The sequence below is a fragment of the Perca fluviatilis genome, chromosome 19, assembly GCF_010015445.1.
Source record: "Perca fluviatilis chromosome 19, GENO_Pfluv_1.0, whole genome shotgun sequence".
Lineage (NCBI taxonomy): Eukaryota > Metazoa > Chordata > Actinopteri > Perciformes > Percidae > Perca > Perca fluviatilis.
Genome location: NC_053130.1, coordinates 23,432,251 through 23,458,354, shown reverse-complemented (window position 1 = coordinate 23,458,354; position 26,104 = coordinate 23,432,251). Strand labels below are relative to the sequence as shown.

Sequence of the window (26,104 nt, the reverse complement as noted above, 5' to 3'; positions counted from 1 at the left end):
GTTCTGTACTGTAGCTACTCTTAACGTTAATGTTTATAATCCTGGTGGCTGTAAAGTAAATGTCCATTGTCTGTACATTGTCACTTAATCTCTAACAGCAGATGCTATACTTCCAAAGCTGATTAAACTGGGATTTTCGGAATCAGGACAACCCCGGTCACATATTCCACCCACAATACTTGTCATTAGCTTTCTAAGCTCAGTTCTGTGCTTTACATTCCTTCTGCGGTAAAGCCCTGAATCCTTGTCTTAAGAAGATTAAACTTGTCGAGCAAAGCATAAGGCGAAATGGAGTGAATACTAAAGGAGTAAAGATGGCAGTGCTGGTTCACGGTCATCCCCAAAATTAATGATTTGCTTGTCAGAACTGAACAATGTGAGATGCACCATACTTTATTTCTGTGATCCTTTGGTAAAAGACTGTGCTGTGTACATTATTTCCATGAATGTATTATCAGAGACATTATGTTTTGTACAATTAGTGTGGCATTAAGGTCAGCTGTAATATGTATATCTGCTCTAGATATCTAAAGCAATTAATGTGTATGGCTCATATTCCACATCAGAGCAACTAAGAAGAAATAATTGTAACATGAATTGGTCTCTCTTGTTATTTTCAAACCGCAGTCTAGTAAAATGGAAAAATGTTTTGACTTTGACTAGTATATATCCAACAAACTGCCTCTATCTGCATAAAGTATTTCAGTGAGGATTGTTCTAATATGAATTGTCTTATGTATAGTTTTAAGGCAGCATCATTTCTCAGCAAAACAATGATGGACGTACAGTACAGTATTACCCGTTTTAGCAGTTGAGAATCACTACTTCAGGGCATTTTTGGAGAATTGTGGGACCTTTTCAGATAGTAAATTCTAAAGTGACCTAAAACTGAAAAACCAACCAACCAGACGGGAGCTGTTTCACCTTCATGTTTTTCAGGGTTAGTAGTGCCTAACCTCAAGTGAGTGGGAAGTTTCACACCAAAAGGTCCTCTTTCATAACTTCTTAACGCAAACAAGTCATAGTCTTACTACTATGTCAAACATGTACAGTTAAATAAGTTTCAGTCCTGAAAAAACATATACTAGAACTTACACTGCAGGCCTACTGATTTTAAACATATTTGGCAACATATTAATGTGATGAAGCTGTTTCATTTACTCCCACAGTAATTTGCCAATAATACTGATTTCAACATGAAATTGCTCTTTGAGTAAAATTCAACAAACTTGTGCAGTCAGGCTCTGATCATAATGTCTTGTGATCATCACACTACTTATTAATCATTAGGCTTTCAATTATTTATGTTGTTTACCAATAGGTCTTTAATGAAGTCGCATCCTTAGGCTTGCTGATTGACCACACAACTCGTTTCACATCTGCATTTATTGTTCCGTCTTTGGTTTCAACTTAACTTGTATTGGCTCTGGTCTGCAGGGCTGTTCCAAACGACTGGCTGAATGGATGAATAATTCATGTCTCTAGCTCTGGGTTGAGTCAGAGTCCAACCATTGCTCTGTCTTAGCTTTTTCCACTCAGTGGCATGTTATCAAGTCAGATCTCTTTCTCGAAAACAGCCTCTCTCTCAGTCCTGCAGGGGAGAGGAAGGCCAAAAGAGGGTGTTTGGATCATAATTTATGACCAACAACAGCTTGCATGTATCTCCCTGTAATGAAAACAATGAAACCGAGAGTGACACATATTCATTTCCTACACAGTGGCCTATGCTCAAATAAAGGTCACTGTTTGTGAGAGTGTGTATCTGACACGGACAAAAAAAACAAACAAGCTTTTTTATGGTAGCCTCTTGACATTTTGTTGTCTTAATGGGGGAGGGTGTAATTGTGGTGTTGTGTGAAGCGGCTCTGCTCTCTGACTGTAGTTTGTGAGGAAATACGGAACGTTAGGGGCTCCTCATGATGTTCATCACCCAAATGTCAAATTAGATCAGGAGGGATCTCAAACCGGAAAAGAAAAACATTACATAACCAAAGCCCCACGTCCTCTCTCACGAGGACAGGATCACATCGCTTTCACTGCTTCTGCCAAGTTGTAGTCTACCCAATTATCCAAAGAGAGTTGAGAGGAAAGTCTGTACCCGTGTGGGTGACTCAGCCACCAGACTCCCATGACTAGGCCACCCATGATTGCTATGTTGGGTAAAGGCAGTGTAAAAGACACCGGTCACAGCCACCATGTCCGAGCAATTAGGGAAACTTAAAAGGCTTTCAGTATTTAAACGTGTATTCGTCATGTAAAGCCACCCTCTGACAAAAGAAAAATATAATAGAGACTTAAGTATACAACCGGGGTCCAGTATACGGGGTAGTGTGTGTGTGTGTGTGTGTGTGTGTGTGTGTGTGTGTGTGTGTGTGTGTGTGTGTGTGTGTGTGTGTGTGAGAACCAACCAATCAGTGCACAGCTCATCTAAATATTCATGAGCATACCATATAAGGGAGAAAACCTCTTGTTCATTCTAGGGCTTTTTCACAGGGTTGCATTAGGGCCCATAGAACAGCACCCGGGCCATTTTCAGCCCAACCAATGTTCCCTATTCTGAGACCTTAAGAAACAGTGTGAAATACCCTATACAGTACAGGCCAAAAGTTTGGACACACCTTCTCATTCAATGCGTTTCCTTTTTATTTTCATGACTATTTACATTGGAGATTCTCACTGAAGGCATCAAAACTATGAATGAACACATATGGAATTATGTACTTAACAAAAAAGTGTGAAATAACTGAAAACATGTCTTATATTTTTAGATTCTTCAAAGTAGCCACCCTTTTCTTTTTTATTAATAAGGGAAAAAATTCCACTAATTAACCCTGACAAAGCACACCTGTGAAGTGAAAACCATTTCAGGTGACTACCTCATGAAGCTCATTGAGAGAACACCAAGGGTTTGCAGAGTTATCAAAAAAAGCAAAGGGTGGCTACTTTGAGGAATCTAAAATATAAGACATGTTTTCAGTTATTTCACACTTTTTTGTTAAGTACATAATTCCATATGTGTTCATTCATAGTTTTGATGCCTTCAGTGAGAATCTACAATGTAAATAGTCATGAAAATAAAGAAACGCATTGAATGAGAAGGTGTGTCCAAACTTTTGGCCTGTACTGTATAGGGTCTTGTAGCAAGTTAATTTTCCGCTTTCTTTTTGTTTACAGAAATGTGTTCTTGGGGCTTTGTGAACAGTTGATTTCCCCTCCAAGCTGTATTAATCAGTATTGGCAGTCTCTCCATTATCAAATCACCCTGGCTGGTTTGTGCCGAGTGCTTTGTAATATTGGATTAGAGCCTCGGAGGAAAAAACAACCCTGTTGCTGGGAAATTAGTGTTATCGTGAACCACTCCGTTTCCCTTACCCATATGAGGAATACAGCCACAACAGGTACACTGATAACACAAGGACAAATCAAGTCATTTTGGGAGATTCACTTTTAACAGTTGAGTGCATAGCTGCAGGGCTTTTTTTTTTTTTTAACTAATAGCAGTTTTGGCAACCTCGAAGCTTTGATTTGCTGCCAGTCGTCCCCCACCACCACCTGTTTATCTTTGCTATCATCTGTTGCTGCAGTTATTTCTTTCACCTTTTTATGTTCTTGTCAGCTTTCATGTTTTACCTCTGTCCTCTCCTGTCTATCTCATGATCCATGCATTTCTTTCTCTTCCCTGTTTCTGTTTCCCCTGTGTGATGTTGTCCAGCCCCCTGGTGTGCAGTGACCCCTACCCACCCATCCTCTCCCTGCTTGGGTGGGTTGTTGCCTCAGCTGTTGAAGTGTCACCCTCTCTGCCCATCCTTGACCGTGGTGAGTGTGGTCATCTCTGCACCGTCATCACTGGCAACTTAAAATTGACACTTGGACATAAATGTGTTCATCTTTAAGCCTAAATTGCTTATTTGCCAGTTACATCTCTTTTAATCCCATTCATAGTGGTACTACAGTATGTAACTAAAAACTTGCTCTGACAGTTGTGACACAGGAAGGAAGTTGACTCACCACGTAACTATACAACCGAGCTGGGTTTTGCCAGCACAGCAACCTTGTCCCTGTCCTCCCTGTGACAGTTAGCTGCAGACACATGAATAACCGATTTTAAAAGTTTCCCTCCTGTGTTTTAGTCATGGAGAGTGAGTAAATCAGTTTCACGGATATGCATAGCCAGATATGCATATGTCTTAGGACATGTAAAGAAGACACAGAAAATAGGAGACGCACAAGAACTGTAAATGATGCCATATTTACTCTTTAAAAGGCTGTTTTATGTCAATTACTTTCTGTTTTTGTCACTTTCTGCTTTTTGATTCCAGAATTGAGTCTATGTAGAAATCTGTGTCAATGCTGCTAAATGATTTGCTGTGGTGTCACTATGACATATCACTGTGTCCAAATTAGTTTGGAGTTAACTGCCAGTTTACGTTTTTTGTGGGGAAGCCATGGGTGCAAACTAATGCTGGTGCAAGTACACAAATTGGAATTTTTTTTTTTATTATAATCTTTTTTTGATATTTGTTGATATAATCTTCTGCTAGTACTGGTTATAGACCACCTGTAAAATTGAGTGCAAGTTTTGGTTTGATGGATACTCCAAAGTAAGAGCAGGTGCTCTGCGGAGTGTTTCTTGTCAACAAACAAAAGTTATGTTTTCAGTGTTTCCCCTAGGTTGACTGATTTAGCCTGGCCACTGTTGTGGCCATTGGCCAATGCTGCACATTGGCATGAATTTGAACCATCACACAGCATTTATTTAAAAAGAAAGTATGTCCTTTTTTAAAGCTGGTTTGCCTGTTACTACGTTACCGATATTTCCTTACAAGCAATGTAGCATTTAAAAGGCAAAAATTTGACATATATTGCTATTTGAAAAGAGTTTGCATACTATTAACTAAGCTCACCAGTTTAACAGATGTATGGTGAACCCACAGACTTCTCTTCTGTATCCATCCATTTTTTGTTAATCTTATGTACAGGTGGTTTTTTTTTTCTTCCATCCTATCAGTATCCCGTTAATGCCATTGTAGGTCAGACTGTGTGTAATGTGATTGGTACTGTGTGGTGTCTATTCTTTGGCTTTGTGACCCAGACATCCAGTGCAGCCACATCAGTCATGGATCAGCATTGCCTGAATGAATCCAGTCAATGGTGTCAGATTAGCAGAGGGGTAAAGCTAGCTCCGGTGTGGTGTAAGGGAAGGCAGGACGCCGGCTTAATATTAAATATTAACACACTACCCATGGAATGGTAATGCAGTTAAAAGCAGTCCGAAGACTTTTAACAAAGTCATCAATTGTCTTGCCAACTGTGGTTGTGAAAGATTCTTTTTTTTTTATTGCTTTATTGCAACGCTCTGACTTTGATGAGGCAAAGCTTATATTTATATTTGTTTTCCCAGATTCAGGGATTCTCCAGTGCTATTCTTTTTTGCTGATTGTGATTTGAAATTGTAAAATGTGCTGTCTACCAGACTATTGTTCCGAGCAATGAGCCTTTGTATTGAACATGAATAGGGGGAAGTTTGTTCACAGATAAAAATGCAATATCTAAAATTAGTTGTGTGTCATTTAATGAAAACGTGAGTGTAAGTACAAAGGGGTACTTTGTGGTTCCAGTGCTTTTGTATTGGGATGTTAGAAAGGAGAAATAAAATTACTGACTTTTTAGCACGGGATCTGACCTGATAATTCAATTTTAGAGCAATAGTTCCACTACACGACATTAGTCAAGTCTAACTTTATTTATTTGTTAGTGGCTGTTACATCACAATATAATTGGTGGTACCATTATCTATAACGATTACAAAACATTAAATCATTGAGAGTAATGCCAAAAATTGGTTATCATTTGAAAGGTTACGGTTATTGTGTAGTGCAGTTTTTCATTTCAGTTACTCTTCATGTGAGTGCAAGTATTAATCTGAGTTTGATTCATGTTCCTATTCTTATTTTAATTTTTTTTTTATCTGTCTCTCATCAGGTCAGCCTTCAGGGTCTGGAGAATTTCCTCTGTCTCTTCCACTATGTGCAGCATCACCCCAACAACAGCAAAGATGCACTGAAATTCTGGTAGGTCTTAACATCTTCAACTGTACTGTGATGGAGGTTTTGTCTCACTAAGAGTGGATAACACCTTGCTATATTATGTAATTGTGCATCCTCAAAGAGTACATGGTGGTAAATCAACACCTCAATGACAACATTTTCAACTTCATCTGTGGTATAGTAGTCAAACAGTACCTGCAGACATGTATGCATTTACTATTGTCTTTACCAATGAAAATACTGCAAAAGCACTATAGAAGTACAGATTTATTTTTATCATTTGTATTGTGGGAAATATACCATTTTAGGTTTTTGTACTCTGGTGGAGCTCATGATTCTAGGTGTTTGTCAGATTAGGGTCTGCTGACAATCAACTGAGAGGTAAGATCTAGGGTCATTGTCCTGATGGAAGGATAGGATAAGAGTTTAACGTCAAAGAAACATTGTCCTGAGGCTAAGGTTTTAACATTGAAGGGCTATTGTCTAGGTACATTAACATGGCCTTTGGTCTCAGGAAGGCCTCAGAGACTATTATCCTTTTGTTTACTTGAGGATACTGTATATAAAGCAAGGTACTCAGAAGAAACTGGAGAGAACATCAAACCAGATCGTCTCTCCATGCTGCATGAATAGAAGAAACCTGATTTATTACACTATTGGCACTATTGTCATTTTTAAGAGAACTAGAATTCATAGTAGAAAATAATAATAATAATAATAGAAAATTATCTGACAGTGTGTCCCCCACCGATATAGTAGAGGTTGCAGACATTATGTAATCATGGTGCATTAGCTTTTTGAAGAACCTTGCTGCATATATTTACATATTAATGAGGGAAATTGTAGATATTTTGCACCCCAAGTGCCTCTTGTTTGTATTCTGTTCAGTGTTGATAAGTGCTACCTAGAATTTATCAAGTGCATTAGCATTCATGAGCTATGTGTTCCCTCAGCTGAAAAGTGATGAGTTTGAATGGGGTTTTGGTTAAAATGGCTGAAATATAATGTCCTTGTTTAAATACAAGCTTAAGGCAGTTCAATGTTTCACTCTGTTAGATCAACCATTGAATGTTCCATTTATTTATTTTATTATTTTTTGCAATAATTAAGCGCTTAGCTAACAGATGCTGTAGAAATGGATCAGTGGGTTTGTCATAGAATCCTCAAGTCAAATGTATGATGTTATAATTGTAGTTTCCTTAAAATTGTCAGTTTGTAAGTTACTTAATATGTTACCCTGAAGATGAGATGGCTTTCAGCATGCAGGAAGAACATGACAGGTTAGCTTCACACTTGCTATTATTGATATTAATTACAAAAAACATTCAATTTCAATCATCCGTTATCATGATGTATTCAATTGTCATTGTCATTCCCACCACATCGCAGTCCAGAGTGACAGATTTAAATTGATTGGACAAAACAAACTAAAGGAGTAATAAACAATGCACAGTGAATAAAAGTCCTCAAAGTATACATCTTGTGCATGCACACTCTTAATTTCTCATTGTTTGAAGTAGAACCAGATATATTGATAGAATAGAATAGAATACACTTTATTGTCCCCGAGGGGAAATTTGTCTTGGGCACAGTGCCACATCCGTTGCTTCACAACACAGACAATATGTAACATAAAAACATTCTCAAGTTAAATACAGTCAAATAAAGTGAAATAAAATAAAATCAACATAAAAGTGAGATCAGCACAGCGTCCTGAGACACAAGGACACAAAAGCACAAAAGACAAAGAGGACACACATGACAGCACAGAAAGCACAACATCCTGAGAATTAACTGTAATAATTAAAGTGCGAAATGCTAAAATAGCTGAGGTATTTACTACACCCCTGCTCTGCTGGACTAAAATGTACTATTGGAGTTCAGCAGCTTAACAGAAGTTGGAATAAATGATAACTTTAGTCTGTTTGTTTTACATCTTGGCACACGGAATCTTCTGCCTGATGGCAGAAGTTCATATTCAGGGAAGAGAGGATGTAGAGAGTCTGCGGTGATTCTTTCAGCTTGTTTTCTGACTACTTGCTCATACAAGCTCTGTATGGGCTTGTACTCTTTCCTCCCTATTATCCTCATAGCTGCCTTGTGTGTGCTGACCAGCCTGCTTTTTAGCTGCACTGTTAGGTTGCCAAACCATGCTGTAATTCCATATCTAATAATGCTCTCCAGAATCGCCCGGTAGAACATAAGCATGATCTGGCTACGGTATACAATGTAAAAAGTATGGGTGATACCACAGAACCTTGTGGGACCCCCATACTGCTATGTTTAACCTCTGAAAGCGTGCCGTTAACTTTCACCTGTTGTGTCCTATTAATCAAAAAGGAATAAAACCATTTAACCAGGGCAGTATTGACATGCATATTATTCAATTTCTTTAAAAGCAGATAAGGTTGCACAGTATTAAATGCTGAACTAAAATCAGCAAATAATATTCTGGAATAGGCTTTTGTATCCTCAAGGTGTTTAGAAGTAAGATGCGAAATGCAGAGGATGGCATCTTCAGTACTGCGTTTATGTTTATAGGCAAATTGCCACCGCGTGTCCAATACCGGCTCAACCTCTGCCTTAAGCTGGGACACTACAATTTTCTCAAGGCATTTCATTACAATAGGGGTCAAAGCTATGGGGCGAAAAGTCATTATTCACTGAGGCGGAGGGCTTTTTAGGAACTGGTGTTACAATGGATTTCTTCCATAAAGCTGGAACAGTGTGCGTGTCCAGAGACCGTTGGAATATGGGACACCATGCTGGTGTTGGAGTTCCTCTGCACAGTTTTTAAGCAGAAAAGCTGGTAGTCCATCTGGGCCTGTTGACTTATTGGTGCACACCTTTTTAAAGAGGTACGCGAACGCTGGCTGGATCCACTTCCAGCCAGCGGGTGTAATCATCATCGGGCATAGATTGCCGCACACTGTCCAGCTCCTGGGAGCAATGTTCTGACTCGAACCTCAGGAAAAGTCATTCAGCTCATTTGCCCTTTGTAATTCATCCACTGCAATGATTGTTTGTTTTGGAGGGTTCATATTAGTGACCGATTTCATAGTAGCCCACAGTTTTTGGTATTTGATGTTTGTATACTATTTTCCATGGTTTGCCTATGTTGTTCTCTTGTATTTCTGAGGAGCTGTTTGAGCTCTTTTGAACAACTAACAATGCTGCCTTATCTTTGTTTCTAAAGGCTTGCTTTTCCGGATTTATGCAATTTTTAATCTCTCTTTTGTAATGTAGGTTTTATTGTTGGGGTAAACAATAATATTTTTCTTATCTACCACATTGTCAGAGCAGAATTTTATATAATCAGTTATTGTTTCAGTAGCATCATCAAGCTCTAGTGCATGAAATATAGACCAGTCTGTACACATAAAACACCTTTTTAAAGTCTCAACAGAGTCGTCTGTCCACACATTAACAATCTTATGTTCTGGTTTATTAGACTTAAAAACAGATTTATAAGAAGGGATTAGGTGTATTGTATTGTGGTCTGAGTTAGAGAGAGGTGGTTTTGGCTTGCGGAATATGCATTCTTAATATTTCCATAGCATTTATCTAAAATCTTATTATTTCGGTATGGCATCTTACATATTGTTCGAAGCCTGGTAAAACAGCCTCTGGCTTACAGTGGTTAAAATCACCTAAAAAGAAGATCGGAGCTCGGGTGCGCTTGCAGCTGTTCATGCGCACTCTGCTATACATGTAGCAGCTTTACTTGCATTGGCGCTGGGGGGACATAAACAGCAACTATAATAACACTGCCAAACTCCCCTTTGGGAGGTAGTGTGGTCTCAAGGATAGACAAAGTAGTTCTATATCCGGACTGCATGTGATGTCTCTTACTGTATACTGTCTGCACCATTTGTCACTCACGTAGATGCACAAGCCTCCTCCGCCTCTTGCCGGGACGTTTCTGAGGAGCGGTCGGCTCGCGACAAGTGAGCAACCGTCCAGATTGAGCAGAGAATCAGGGACTCGCTGGTGAAGCTGAGGCCTCGGTAAACACAAGAAGGTTTGATTCCCGAATTCAAAACAGTTTCTGTGGTTGATTCGGAGTTCATCCATCTTGGGCATCAACGACCGCTGCGTGCTCAGGATTATTGATGGTAGTGGTGGTTTACTGGCACGCCGGCGGAGACGTCTCTGACGCCTGTTCTCGCTGCGCCGCGGTCGTGTGGCTCGGATGACAGCCGGCAGATGATCCGGGGGTGTAGCTTGGAATGATCGGAGAGACAACAGCGTATCTCTGGAGTATATACGTCGTAGTCCATATTCCCACTGTGTTGCGGGGCATGGAACTAAAAGATCACTAATGATCATCAGAGCCAGCAGCAGACCGGCTAAGTGTAGGCTTGATGCGGTTAATCATGTGGATAAACCATGTTTGCCTCAACAACATCATTATAGCTCTTGACACTATGAGCAGTGCATTGTACACCAGAAACCTAAGTTTAACCCAGACAATATCTGAATATTTTCCACTGCTTCAGTGTCTTTCTTTTAATCTACCGTATTTTCGGCACTATAAGGCGCACTTAAAAGCCTTTAATTTTCTCAAAAAACGACAGTGCGCCTTATAATCCGGAGCACCTTATATATGGATCAACCTCTCGGATCACTGCCCCGTTGACGGGACACTGCGTCGCTGTAACCTCGATAAAACTTCCACTCATTCGCGTTTTTATAACTTTAAAGCATTAAATATTCAAAATATACAGCCATGCGACACACCAATTGAAAGCTTAGCCTCTAATGATTAATTTAAGCCCACATACAAAGCATACGATGATTTATAGCAGTTACACAACTGTTACAAAGTAAACAATTTACAATAAAACAATTTAGCCATAATCTGCGCAGCTGTCGAGAGTGCATCCATACCTGATTTCGTTGTCCTTTCAGCAACAAAGTGGTATTTTGGCCAAAACTTGATTTTCATAAATCCACAAAAGTCCAAGGAAATGTAATATCCAAGCTTTATATTCCAAAACGATCTGTTCGCCTCACAATGTTGAAGTTTCTGGCCGAATCACAACGGAAAAACGCGTTTTCCATTTCCGCACTTGTCATCGTCGCTAGCTTCTCTGCCCAGCTTACTACATGATCGATGTGGGCGTCATCGTATTCCCTAGCTTCTAAGCTTTCGATTTGTAGCTCATATGAGCCAATCCGTTCAGGTTTGCCTCTGATATGGCCAATGGAAGCGGACAAGCCGATGACAACATGTCAGGGACCACGTTGAGACGATTGCCATTTTCCGGACCACTTAGATTTAAATGCTATAAGGAGGGATTGAACGGAGTTGTCAGAACGCTTCATAAAGTTTGACTTTATCTGACTGTTTTGTTGACGTTCCCTTTAGCACAGCTCCATCTAGTGGATGCATAACGCAACCCCAGTCAAACGTTTGACTACAGTATCTTCTATTCTATGCGCCTTATAATCCGGTGCACCCTACAGTGCCTTGCGAAAGTATTCGGCCCCCTTGAACTTTTCGACCTTTTGCCACATTTCAGGCCTCAAACATAAAGATATAAAACTGTAATTTTTTGTGAAGAATCAACAACAAGTGGGACACAATCATGAAGTGGAACGAAATTTATTGGATATTTCAAACCTTTTAAACAAATACAAAACTGAAATATTGGGCGTGCAAAATTATTCAGCCCCCTTAAGTTAATACTTTGCGCGCGCCACCTTTTCGCGCCATTACAGCTGTAAGTCGCTTGGGGTATGTCTCTATCAGTTTTGCACATCGAGAGACTGACATTTTTGCCCATTCCTCCTTGCAAAACAGCTCGAGCTCAGTGAGGTTGGATGGAGAGCGTTTGTGAACAGCAGTTTTCAGTTCTTTCCACAGATTCTCGGTTGGATTCAATTCTGGACTTTGACTTGGCCATTCTAACACCTGGATATGTTTATTTGTGAACCATTCCATTGTAGATTTTGCTTTATGTTTTGGATCATTGTCTTGTTGGAAGACAAATCTCCGTCCCAGTCTCAGGTCTTTTGCAGACTCCATCAGGTTTTCTTCCAGAATGGTCCTGTATTTGGCTCCATCCATCTTCCCATCAATTTTAACCATCTTCCCTGTCCCTGCTGAAGAAAAACAGACCCAAACCGTGATGCTGCCACCACCATGTTTGACAGTGGGGATGGTGTGTTCAGGGTGATGAGCTGTGTTGCTTTTACGCCAAACATAACGTTTTGCATTGTTGCCAAAAAGTTCGATTTTGGTTTCATCTGACCACAGCACCTTCTTCCACATGTTTGGTGTGTCTCCCAGGTGGCTTTTGGCAAACTTTAAACAACACTTTTTATGGATATCTTTAAGAAATGGCTTTCTTCTTGCCACTCTTCCATAAAGGCCAGATTTGTGCAGTATACGACTGATTGTTGTCCTATGGACAGAGTCTCCCACCTCAGCTGTAGATCTCTGCAGTTCATCCAGAGGGATCATGGGCCTCTTGGCTGCATCTCTGATCAGTCTTCTCATTGTATGAGCTGAAAGTTTAGAGGGACGGCCGGGTCTTCGTAGATTTGTAGTGGTCTGATACTCCTTCCATTTCAATATTATCGCTTGCACAGTGCTCCTTGGGATGTTTAAAGCTTGGGAAATCTTTTTGTATCAAAATCCGGCTTTAAACTTCTCCAGTATCTTGGACCTGCCTTGTGTGTTCCTTGTTCTTCATGATGCTCTCTGCGCTTTAAACGGACCTCTGAGACTATCACAGAACAGATGCATTTATACGGAGACTTGATTACACACAGCTGGATTCTATTTATCATCATTAGTCATTTAGGTCAACATTGGATCATTCAGAGATCCTCACTGAACTTCTGGAGAGAGTTTGCTGCACTGAAAGTAAAGGGGCTGAATAATTTTGCACGCCCACTTTTTCAGTTTTTTATTTGTTAAAAAAGTTTGAAATAGCCAATGAATTTCGTTCCACTTCATAATTGGGACCCACTTGTTGTTGATTCTTCACAAAAAATTACAGTTTTATATCTTTATGTTTGAGGCCTGAAATGTGGCAAAAGGTCGAAACGTTCAAGGGGGCCGAATACTTTCGCAAGGCACTGTATATAAGAATAAAGTTCTAAAATAGTCCATTCATTGAAGGTGCGCCTTATAATCCGGTGCGCCTTATAGTGCGGAAAATACGGTATTTAGAAAACTTTTTGCTATGATCAAATTAAAACAGTATGTCTTTACTTTTACTTACATCAACAGGGGCAGAGCTAAATAAAGCCTCCACCATGTAAATAACTCATCACAATAACTGGCCAGATGAGGAAATGCAAAATTTCAAAACAAATAAAGGAAAGAAGTGTATTTTGCAGCAATATATTATGGAAACCATTATCTCAGTTTACTAAGGGACCGTTCGGTATTTATGGAATAGACCACCGGAGGAAAATAGGGGAGGGTCATGTCTTTTTTATTCTTTGTTGATGGGAGGGTCATCCAAATTTTTTTTAGTCTACGGGGGAGGGTTACCCAACTTTTGTATTCATGAGAACAGCAAAATTTCAAAGTGACTTGTTTGGTGCATATTTATCCATGTAGCTCTCTCAGTCTCGGCCCCCTATCGCTAGCAGATGGGTCCCTCCCTGTTTAGTCAGCCAGACAATTTGAGCTGTAGCTTTAGAGACCGTGGGATTTCCCAAACTGAATAAATCCTGCTCGCACATATAAACACAACTGCTTTGCTAGCTCAGTCATGTTGTAACTAAGACATCTGCTGAAAAAATGCCATACTACTTTAGCATGATTGCCATACTATTTAGTTCAAAAACATCCAAAACACCGTACGAAAACATAGCGTACCAGACGCAAGCTCTCCAAGGGTCTCCAGGCTGCAGCCATACCCGACTCAAATATCCTTTCGGACCCGGTGATTATTTGTGAAATTGTGCAAACGACAGCCTTTTCAAGGCACTTGAGAAGGAAGAAGTGGTAGCATGCAAGCTCCCAAATTGACACTCGTCTGAGAAATGGAGTTTTGGATAATGTTCAGCTTCGGCAGCTTTACCTATGCTAAAATATACAATGACTGAGGAAGCCTAGTGACGAGTCCATAGCAACCAGTGTTGAATGTCTTATTACCCAGTGTGCTGTGTTGAATGGTCTCAATGTTTTATGGTTTTATTTCATGTGAATACTAGTTTACTAGATGAGTAACTTAGTATTTGAAGTAATGCAGTAATGCTGGAAGTTAGTTTCCATGCTTATTGTGTCTCCACAACAACGTTGGTGAGTAAATCTACTGAAATGGCCACTACACCATAACAGAGGAGTGTGATGCGTAAGATGAGAATGCAGAGGTTTAGTCTCGTATGTCATGGCTGTAGAAAAACAATGGGCATCTGTGCATCTTTGCCAAGCGCAAACCAGTACAGAAGGCATCAATAAATTGTTGGGGAGGGTCATCCCTTTTTTCCCCAATCATTTTGGAGGGTCATCCAAAATGTATTGCTGGTGAAGGGAGGGTCAGGTCTATTTTGACTAAACATCCCAAAACTCCTCGAGTGGCCCCTGAAATAAATAACAAACAGTCCCTAAGTCTCTAATCACTGTCTTGTGGGAATGATAAAATGACTGAGAGGATGGTGTTTTAATATTGCTCAATGGTGATTTAAGCCTCCAATGTCTCCTTCCAGGCAGCGCTGCGACCATTGACCCTGCAACCCAAACCTAACCATAACCATAACCATTGCCTAATACTAGTGCCTTCCAGGCAGCGCTGCCTGGAGACGTTGGGGGCTTAAAACACAGGTAAACTTTAATATTTGTGGAGTATTGTTCTTTATTGGAATCATCACTATTGAATTTTCATAAATTTCTTGGCGATACAGCCTTAACTGTCAATATGTCAGCTGTTTAGCCTTTTTGAGAGTGACCTATGGCCTAAATTGCTCCATTCAGTGGATAGACATGTTTCACCCAGACTAAAGGCCGTTTTATGGTCCTGTGGAGACTCCACGCAGAGCTTTCGCCGTAGCCTCCGTAACTGGCCTGTTGTTTATACGTGTGTGTGTGTGTGTGTGTGTGTGTGTGTGTTAGTAGAGTGAGGGAGAAGTGAGGGAGAAGTGAGAGAGTGACAGCGATTAGCTTCGGAGCGAGTAGCGACTCTAGAGTCCTAGTGAGAGAAACAAAGTGTCTCCCCTGTTCTGTCTGACCAAGGTGAGATATCTTTAGCAGGAAAAGTGAACATCTCCTTGATTTCATGTTTATGGAGAAGGAGAACCAGGAAATGAGTCGGGGGAAATGGAACGCTACCAAGCCACGGCCGAGCGATGTGCATCGCTGTGACGTGTAGTCAAATTTTTCGAGAGGTGCACATCAGGCTACGGGCGTAGGGTCCAGCGTAGACGCAGAGGGGTCTGCGAGGGTCTGCGGGGCTACGCCGTCGATTCGATGCACAACCATAAAAAGGCCTTAAAGATGAATTATCATGCTGATCTTGAATTTTACCTGAGTTTACAGTGTGTCACTAAATACTTTGTAGTGACACACTGTAACTGCATAGTTGTTTCAGAGGACAATTCAGTAAAAGTCATGGCAGGTCGAAATATCCAGATATAAATAAGAATGTTTGCAATCTCACCACATCAAATGTATGCAACATTACATGAAGAAGAAGAAGAACCATACATTTTGACTTTTTTAAATATCTTTTTCAGCTCTTGTGCCACGTCTATAACGTGCACAGTGTCTATCTGCCGGTCTCAAAGTTAATTGTACACAGAGGGAAAGTTGTAAAGCCAAAGTTATATTCTGTACGGAAGTGTTGTGTTGTGGTTCTGGTGTCATAGAAGCAGAATTAGGAAATGTCCAGAAAAAATGATCTCTTTAAAATTAGTGAAAACATTTAACATTTTGTTTTGGACAACTTGTGGCCTCAGTTATGCTTACTCAATAACTATATATACAGCTGCAATAAATTAAACTATAGAGTTAACGTCAAATGTAATAAAAACATGGTTTGTGCATAATTTTGTACACGTTTATGGAATTACTGTTGACAGATTAAATATTTTTTGGAAACTTGTAATCTTGATAAAAGACAAGAATAGAATTAGAAATAATAGAATAGAGTACACTGTGGGTTTCATCTATAATATAATATAGAGTACTTTTATGCTTCATCAAGCCTAACCAGTCCTTATTTGACACTTTTGCTAGTTGTTCCTAGTAGGCCTGTTTGTTCATTTAAAAAAAATTCCAAAACAGTTGTTGCAGTGCAGAATACAAAGGCTGTTACTGTGAATGATGGTCGATTACTGAGGTCTTCTACAGGGCACTGGGGGCTTGTCAGTATTCCCAAGGCCAGTCCCCTTGCCATGTGACATCACATGCTTTCATGTGATACGCTGATCTGCTGCGAATCTGGAAACCTTCCATTTGAAATTCCAATTTAATGGAATTTGTGCTCCAGAACAGAAAATTAAGTCAGCAGTCGTGTGAGGAGGTATGCAGATACAGCCAGCAGAGCTACAGTCATGCTTGGAGAAAACACAAGATGACTGGAAGGAAACCGTTTGGCCCAGTTACATTTGGTAAGATGAGAATGACCATATATGTATATTACAGAAGCTTAACAAGTAAATACTTCTTGAAGATATTAACCTAGCACTCCTCTACGTATTATATTGTTATTATTTTGGTGTAAGTATGTTTGGGTCAGAGCAGCACCTTAACGGCAGAAATGTGAACTTGTAAAAGTGAACACTAAGTGTAATTGGGTCTGTTCTGTAAAAGGGGTGTGTATCTTCAATGGTGAATAGAGAGAAATGTGAGGTGTGTGTTTTATGTTGAGACCTACTGCTTATTGTCAGTTACATTTGGTGGAACACGTGGTTGTGGCAGATTAGCATACTAGCTTGGAGGCATTCTACAAAGGAACCCTAGTTGATTTTGCTTATTGAGATGGGCGTTCGAATAACCTGATTGTCTAGATGTCACTAAGTTGTTATTTTAGGCTTTTTTGAGGGTGTTTTGGCTTTGGATTTTTTTCTTGTATCTTACTGTACTTGTATCATAGTTCCATTACATTGAACCTAAGATAATGACTAATGTGATTTTAAACTTGGTTAATTAGCACAACACCGATAAAACTCCAAACAAACTTGGGCATAATCATCACTAAACTGTTTTTGTAAACTGTTTGTTTATCCCTCTATGCCGGTGACAGCCGTGGCCGGAGGCATTATGATTTGGGTCTGTCCGTACCATTCTCGTGAACGCGATATCTCAGTAGTAGGGGTTGGTATCGTTTGGGGTTTTCTGATACGGAATGGCTTGTTTATTGCTAAGGCCACATTGTCAGATTTAAATATTTGATTTAGAATGTAAGAACAATAACTTATTTGACCAGTCAATTGCTGTTAAACAACAAAAACAATCAGAATCAGAAATACTGTAATAATCCCAGGGGGAAATTATTTCCAAGAACCACTATATGGCAGAAGGGGACTTTACAACAGCTTGAGTTTCTTGAAGTGCAGCTGAATGCACCATGAGATTACGAGGTGCACTTGAATGCACCATGAAGTCCCGTCTGTGTTGTTTCTTCGACATCTCTAACTCTGGCAGTGGTCATCATGTCTTGAAAAGTGCAGCTAAGCTACACTGTGTCTTGAGCTGCAGACTGTTTCACATCCCAATGTTGGAATCCTTTCGAGTGAAATAGGCACACTGACCGTTTAGCTTTAAGCAGTTTAACCATGTTTAAGCCAGCTACTAGCTAATGGTATTCTCACGTTACCTGCAGCTAAGTGTAATATTAACTATCATCACATACAGTAAAGCTCCTGTTGCCTGTAACATCCATTTCAGAGCACCAGAGGGTAGCACAGACATTTAAGTGGCACAGAAATGAGGCACCAAAATCTACATTGCCATTTGGTCCGATAGATACGGGTTGTATAGGGGTTTCGGTATCGAACCCTACTCGGTAACGCCTTGAGAGAATTTCTTCAAATTTGGCACAAATGTCTACTTGGACTCAAAGATGAACTGATTAGATTGTGGTGGTCAAAGGTCAAGATCACTGTGACCTCACATAAAAAGTTTTTCGCATAACTCAAGAATTTATACACTAATTATGACATAATCTAACACAAATGTCTAATAGGATAAAATGATGAAGTGATGATATTTTATACCCAAATGGTCAAAGGTCAAATTCACTGTGACATCATAATGTTCGGAAAAAACACTTTTCTGGTCATTGTTCAACTCAAACTCAAGAACAGAAAGGGGGATTGAGGCCATATTTTACATTTTGGTCTGATACTGAATTGGTGACACTAATCCTTGGTGCCCACCTTGAAACTGTGGTGATTGTATAGATTGTTTGCTGCCAGGTTGAGGAAGAAGCATCCACGTTTCGCCAAAGAATACACTTAATACCTTTTTTATTAAATTCCTTCAAAGTCTTCAATACATCTGTTATGTGTCTGAACCTACAGACATTGATGCACTGTGAACTGCAACTTGACTGGCTGGCGGAGGCATACAACTGCAAGGCAGTCATTCTATTTTTTTCCTTTTCTTTTTCATATATATTTGACGATTACCCTGTCATCTCAACATACTGTGGCAAAATATATAATTTTTAGAAACCAAGTGAGCATTGAATTATCTGAACAGACAAAACAAGTGATGTAGTATATCTGTAGGTTTTATTTAATACTCGGAGGTAAACTATAAACTTGCATAACCTCAGTTTGCTACCTTTTTATAAATCTGTTTGGGGTTATTTTCACTGCCAAAGTGTCTCTATTAAGAGTTAAAGCAGTAGAAACAAAGTATGGGACTTGATATTTATAAGGTGGTGGTTTGGCCATTAAAGTCTATGAAGATGATTTCACAACTTAATTTTTATTTATAGTATTAAATAAAAAAATCATGCATCTACCCAGAAATGGCAACCTATTGGTTTCTCTTATGAAGGACAACCTCATAATCCCACATAGTAGCTTTAAGTGTGTATACAGATTTGATTGTGCCACACAGCCTTAATATGTTTTATCTTTAATGTTGTAGCTCAGACATGAGTGGGGCCAGTAACACACTGGCAAGAGAGTTCCTGACTGATGTACATCAGCTATGCAGCGCGGTGGCCCAGAGAGCAGAGGCACGGGAGGAAGATGAGGAGGAGAGCCACATGGTGGCACTGGGAGAGTACCTGGTCAGGGGACGGGGCTTCCTGTTGCTCTGCACCCTGGACTCCATCATTGACCAGGTGAGGATGTTCAAGGCCACAAATTAATAATCATGAAAAGAAAACATCCATACTGATTCATTCATACATTGAAGATCAGCATTCTTCCCCTTGAGGCCACTTGATACAGCGTGTGCATTTAAACTGTAGTTTCCGCAATGGGGGTTGCAGCCATTGCAAAGTTATGTAAATGCTACTACTGTAGTTTAGCTCAGTAATATTCACACAAAGCTTTAGGCCACTGCTTTAAGTTTTAAATTCCGCCTCATATTGTTCAATTAATCTATTCAACTTTTTTCATGCAGCTGTTTAATACTGCAATCTCTTTTCATCAAAAGGAAATTGCATGTTGTGTTAAAAAATAAATAAAATAAACATTGTTTAAAAAAGGAAATTGCAATAGAGATACAGTATAAAGAAACCAAGATTATTTGAACATAACATCAGACAGACATCAGATGGTAAGATTAAAGGGGTATTGAATGACCACAGTGCAATAAAACCCATCAATAAAAATAAAGAGGATACTGTATATTTTATGTTTTCAGTTTTCACTGGAGTTTAAACTTCACTTCATCATTATTTCAATGCCCTGCTGGCAATTGTTTTTCACATTAGGAGATGCTTTTATTTCTGTGACTGTATCTTAACTCAGAACACCCGTTTTGATTTCCAGACACTGTACACTACCCAATTATTATACGACCACATGGACAATGTTGTCTTTATATTTGTTTAGTGGCCTATGAGACTGTCTCTCTACATCTGTGGCTGGTGTTACTAAAACAGCTTGCAGGGTGGCGATATCTGTAGAGGAAATGAGCTCTGCAGTGCCCACACGTTTGATTTTCTGATTGATTGCAGAAAGTTGGTCGCTTCCTTCTGCTGCTGTTGCACACAGGATGTTGATGCTTATATGCATATTCATTTAGAACAGTTGACAGCGCCATCATAACTCTCAGCATAGAGAATGATTTCTATCATACAATACACAAAATATACTGTATATATGTATATAATTACTGTCGTTTAAAATGGATTTTACATATATGGTTTCAACTTTGTTTGGCACAATATTGGTGGAAATACTATTCCATATAGGGCAAAGGTAGCCACTCTGTTGGTTATCTCCTATGTACGACAGTGAGTTGTGAGCACTTTATTTAGATCTTCATGCTAAATGATAGGCATGGCCTCACAGAAGCAGGTATTGCTTGCTCTGTTACCTGGCTCAGCCCAGTTTCTCCTCTGCCTACACATTGATGTACTGTCCTGAAGACTTCACCAGCACATAAAAGGTCAGAAACCATGACAAAGTTGTGACATCTGTGCATTGCAGTTTGACATTTTTCTTCAATGGTTCCCTGTGTCAGACATTGTGCCGCTGCTGAGTCGGACGTCAACTTACGTAAAACATAATGGTTTAATAAGTATTTAAGTGCTTTGATGCTGATCGTGTGAAATTCAATAAATAAGCAGGCTAAATACTCACAAATGTCAGTGCTACAGTTTATCACGGCCATATGTACTCAGAACAGTATTTGGACAAGGAATCCCTCAGCCATGGTTGCCTTTTGACATAATGTAAATAGTGATTTGTCCTTAAAAGGGTCTCTCGGCTCCAAAGCGAAAGATATGATCACTAAGTTCAGTTATTTTCATGCCAAAACAGTTATTTAAAAAAGAAAAAGTTTATAATCCTCTGACATGAAGTAACAAATGCATTATTGTATGAAATATTATAACGTGATGAATGCGACCCAGTGTGTCAGCATCCCTGGGGCCTCGAATTGTTCTCATCTGTCAGCTAATTTCACACACGTTCATTATATTTTCTCTTTTAATGGGAGCCTTCAGTGAAGAAATGTAATGCATTCATGTGCTAGTGTGTTATCACAAGCCGTGTGCATCAGCTGTGGCCTGGATGGAGTCAGGACTTTAGTAACAATCAGAGAAAGACTTTATAAACATTTATTTATGTGGTATGTAATAACTTGTGGTTTGAAAAACATGGTTTCATATTATAAATCTTGTGTTTTAATTAAGCTTTTAAATTCTCCCATCCTGTGCCACGGAGTCTTGGTTTCTGTGTTTCGTTCTGACACTGTTGACAGTGTCAGAACGAATGACAAAACGCAACATAAAATCAAATGGTCCATATGTGTTTTTTTTTTTTTTTTGGTAGATGTCACGTATGTATATTTATATATATTTTTTCAACTGACCAAGTGTTAAATGTCAGGCAACTGTCATCTCTGGGTACATCATCAACTGAATAATTCAAATGGCAAATGCTAAGTTACAACCACCAGATGAAAAGCGGTATAACTTACAGTCCAAGGTGGTTAGAGTTGAAGCTGCCAAACTAGGTATGAGGTCATTTGTGTTACAGTGAGCACTGACAGGTTTATTTTTATACTGTATAATGTCCTGCTCAATATGTAGTAAAACAAATCCAAGCGACCCGGATCAATTGTTTGTATTTTTATGTTGAAAAATGACTATTGGAGCATCTTTATATGAATAAATGGTAACAGTGCACGTCACATAAACGCAGTGTCGCCAGTTCAATTCCAGCTGGTGACCTTTGTTGCATGTCATACCTCTCTTTCCCCGTTTCGTGACTCTCTTCTTGCCTTTTTTAAAAATAATAAAGACAATGGGCCCTTGCACCCAGTACAGCGCAAAGCCCGACGCAAGTGTCTTTGCTATTTTAAGACCGTCCGGCACCCACGTCGGTTAAATAGCAAATGCACCTGCACCCATCTTTGCGCCTATGGGCGTGCTGGTCTTACAGGGAGGTGTGTTCAGGTGCATTCTTGGCGTATTGCCATCTTGAGGCAGCGGGAAGTGATCGCGCCATTGAACAACAAAAACCTGGTCTAAAGTCAATAGCGCAGCATTTCATTGTTATTTTAACAGGCTTATGCACAGCACACGCACACTATGCCTGTTACACACACACACGGAAGCGCAACAGCACACAAACATGCAAAATATTACAAATAAAAATATTACAATGCAAATCCGCCATCATATGAGCAATGTGCCAAGGTACAAACGTGCCTGGCTTTTAAAGGGAATGGGAGATGACACGCTGATTGGGTTATTGCATGTTACACCCAAAACACACCTATTAATTAATGGAGACACTAAGTACAACCCTTTTGAACCATGCGACCGGCGCAAGGACCCTTTTTTCCGCCGTCAAACTAGCAAAAGTGGATTTGGACACGCCCTAAACGCACCTGTGCAATGCGCTTCACGCCGTGCGCTTAAATTGTTCAAATAGGGCCCCAGAAGTCAATATATCGCTATCAGATACAGATATCAGTTCAATATCACGTTCACATTGGTTGGGCTATAATTTGAGTATCCAAAAACTATAATTAAATAGAAGTAAAAGGTATTCATGAAAAAAGCAAGAGGGTATCTTAAAAATACATTGATTAGTAAGTCAATGTCTGTCATTTCTGGCAGCCGTTGGCTATGCATAAACAACACCAAAGTGACAGACCCATTACCATCAATAAACTGCACAACATGTAATGCTTCAATGCAGTGAAATTCAGTGTGTATTATACAGTTAAAGGAGAATTCGGGTCGATTTCACCACATAGCTCTGTTGTTTGTAAATTCGGAGTGCTGTCAGTAGCGAGAAAAACGAAAAAAATCGGTACTGCCTACACCGTGTTATCCTCCTGCTAGCGGTAACACCCAGGAGACTGAAACAGGGCATGTTTTAAACATGCAGGGGTCACCAACGCGGTGCCCGCGGGCACCAGGTAGCCCCAGAGGACCACATGAGTAGCCCTCAGGCCTGTTCTAAAACTGAAAATTGAATATTGATATTAACTGTTTCCCACCTTGTTAAGTCATTGTTGATAATTATTGAGAGAAATCATTAACGTGATCAGTGTCTTCACATAGATGAGCGTCATTAATCATTAATAATCATATATAACTAAAGGCAAACTGAGCACATTTGTTATTTCAGAAGAGTGTATCAAACTGGTAGCCCTTCATATGACTCAATACCCATGAAGTAGCTCTCAGTTTAGAAAAGGTTGGTGACCCCTGTAAACGTGCTTTTAGCCTCTTAACATGTTCGAAATTTCATTAAAAGTGCCTACCCATGTGGAGTGATTCTTTCCAAGTGAACACAGTGAATCTGACTGCAGTAGATGTGAAAGAAATGCATGGAAGTTGTGCTAATTCATACCTCTGTTTAGCTCTGGTGCTGAGACACGTGCTTAGACGAGTGCTTAGGGACCGTCTACAAACTACAACACCAAAAAGAGATACAACAAAAATATGTATTAATTTAATGATTAAATAAGGTAGTGTCTCCAAACTTACCTCAATTATAACTTGTCTCTTGCTAGTTGTACTACAGCACTTTTAAAAAATAAGCATATGCCTATTTTGGAAAATATTTTTGTATCTCTTTTTGGTGTTGTAGTTTGTAGACGGTCCCGAAGCACTGTCTTGCAGTATCAACACTGGAACTAAACAGAGCTGAATTAGACTTTCATGCATTTCATCTATCTACTGCAGTCAGATTCACTGTGTTCACTCGGAAGGAATCACTTCATATGGGTAGGCACTTTTAATGACATTTCGAACATGTTAAGAGGCTAAAAGCACGTTTTAAAAGTCTTTTTCAGTCTCCTGGGTGCTACCACTAGCAGGAGGATAACACGGTGAAGGCAGCACCGATTGTTTCCGTTTTTTTCTCGCTACTGACAGCGCTCCAAATTTACAAACAACAGAGCTACGTGTTAAAATCGACCGGAATTCTCCTTTTAAAAGAAAATATTGTATTGCACTGTAATACGGTTTTAACAGTCTTGTAAAATCAGCAAGCTGATCATTTTTAATTCGCACGGAAAGGAGTTTATTGATGTTTTTTTAATTAACACATGAAGGAGTTTGTTCTCTCTCTGTTGTGAGGTATGCCCTGAATAGACATGAGATCCCCGAGGTATTGGAAGTAAGGCTGTCATGTAGATGCTACATTGCTTCCTGACACATTTCACTGAAGACTAACTAACTAGCTAACTAAATGCACACAAATAAACAAAAAACTCCTGGGATAAAAGTTTTGGAAAAAAAGTTAAATACAAAGCAAATTCAGAGTAGATATATTCTCTCTTTTGAAAGTAGTGAAATGCAAAGGGACATTTGTTCTGAATATAGACAAGAGTTTATCTTGATGGGAGTGTCTACTTGTGACTTCAGAGTGTGACCAAAGGAAGAGGGGCAGGGGAAACTTTTTAGGTAACCTCAGTGTGTTTTGTTGCACTCTCAGGAATTGACCTGCCGGGAGGAGCTGCTCACTTTGCTGCTGTCTCTACTACCGCTGGTCTGGAAGATCCCTGTGCAGGAGGAAAAAGCCCCAGGTCAGTACCCACAAATACTTACTCTATTACTGATGTTAATATCAATGTTAGCAGCACAGCTGTAATGGCATGTGACTACCTCGTATTCCTGGTTTGTAACTAACGATTTCAATTACTTCCTTCCTTTTATGAGTGTGAAATTTGCTGCGCTTTACAGTTCTCTGTGATTTGCAAACTCTATAGTCCAATCGTTTGTAGAGACGAACTGAAAGGCACTCCAGATTACATTTCATGGGCCAGAAATGTTCTTCAGCTTTGTTTATTTATACAGTATATTTGCTTAATCTTCCATCTTTTACATCATCCTTTACCAATTATTAAGGCTAAGCCATTTTTCAGCATTAGCTTCGGTTTATGTGAAGGCAGTGGAATGTGTGCACATTGCTTTTGACTGTAAATGGTGTCTGTGGTGTTCTTATCACATTTTTATTATTAATATATTTTCTTTACTTAACAGTGTACTGCGCTCATTTTGAGATTGATGAATTTGATGTTAGTCATTGTAGTCAGTGTCTCCTTTATGTTAGTCTGGCTTAAGGCCCAGACACACCGAGCCGACAGCTGAACGTCGGCAGAAAAGGCAGTCGGACGGATCAGTCGGCTCCCCGAGGTCCAAAAAGTGCCTCGGAACACACTGAAGCGACGCCGACTTGAACGTATGTTCTGCACGTGTGCGAGACGTAAAACGTCTCCATAACAGCAGGCGGCGCAAATCTGTATTGTCGTGTCACGTGGGTCTGGTTTCTCCGGACTGTCATGGCGGCTTGTTCAGAATACAATTTCGTATTGTACTAAAATAGTTCACCGAAACGTGTTTCTGAAAACATTTTAAGCGAGAAATAGGCCATGCAGTTGATGAATCTGTCTTCGTTTCAGATCGACAAAGGTCAGTTTAAAAGATTTCCGTCAGATTTTGAGAGACTCTAGTCACGCCCATCCCGCTTGTTTCCGGGTTAGCACTCTACCAATCAGATGGGTCATTTGAGTCCGACTGCTGGCAGTGCCCGCCCTTCCGATTATACATGTCAAATCGGCCAAAATGAAGGCCGAAGGCCCCTCGGACGGACTACAGCATGGAACACACTGAACAGACTCGAGTCACTGACCTCGCCAGACTGTCAGACGGCCGATTATTGGCTCGGTGTGTCTGGGCCTTTACAGAACGTAGATTGCTGGGATAAAGCTAAGTCCAGTGAGGTTGTGATTGGGTTGTTTGTATCTTTTACCCAGAGTGTTTTTTTTTTTTCTCCACTATCCCAAAATAGATGAGCGGTGTAGCCAGACCATACTCCAGCACTGACACAGCGCTGGAGTATGGTCTGGCAATGCAAGACTAACTTAATGTTGAATTTTAGCGCTACAAACAGCCACACAACAGGAGAAGAGTAGTGTTTGCAGAGGCCTGTGACCTCAG

General features: G+C 39.9%; 1 protein-coding gene across 11 annotated transcripts in view; it reads left to right on the top strand.

Moving 5' to 3' along the window:
- lyst (lysosomal trafficking regulator) overlaps positions 1 to 26,104 on the top strand; it is a 73,762-nt gene that overhangs the window by 6,698 nt on the left and 40,960 nt on the right. For 8 of the 11 annotated variants that reach the window (XM_039783591.1, XM_039783590.1, XM_039783589.1 and 5 more), the window contains exons 1-4: positions 3,713 to 3,816; positions 5,983 to 6,071; positions 19,111 to 19,309; positions 24,600 to 24,690. In XM_039783591.1, coding sequence (XP_039639525.1) covers positions 19,118 to 19,309; positions 24,600 to 24,690 — 283 coding nt within the window. In that variant the 5' untranslated portion in view covers positions 3,713 to 3,816; positions 5,983 to 6,071; positions 19,111 to 19,117. Of the gene's footprint in view, positions 1 to 3,712; positions 3,817 to 5,982; positions 6,072 to 16,529; positions 16,620 to 19,110; positions 19,310 to 24,599; positions 24,691 to 26,104 lie in introns of those variants that run through there. The other 3 variants (XM_039783595.1, XM_039783594.1, XM_039783592.1) reach the window with 2 other exon arrangements.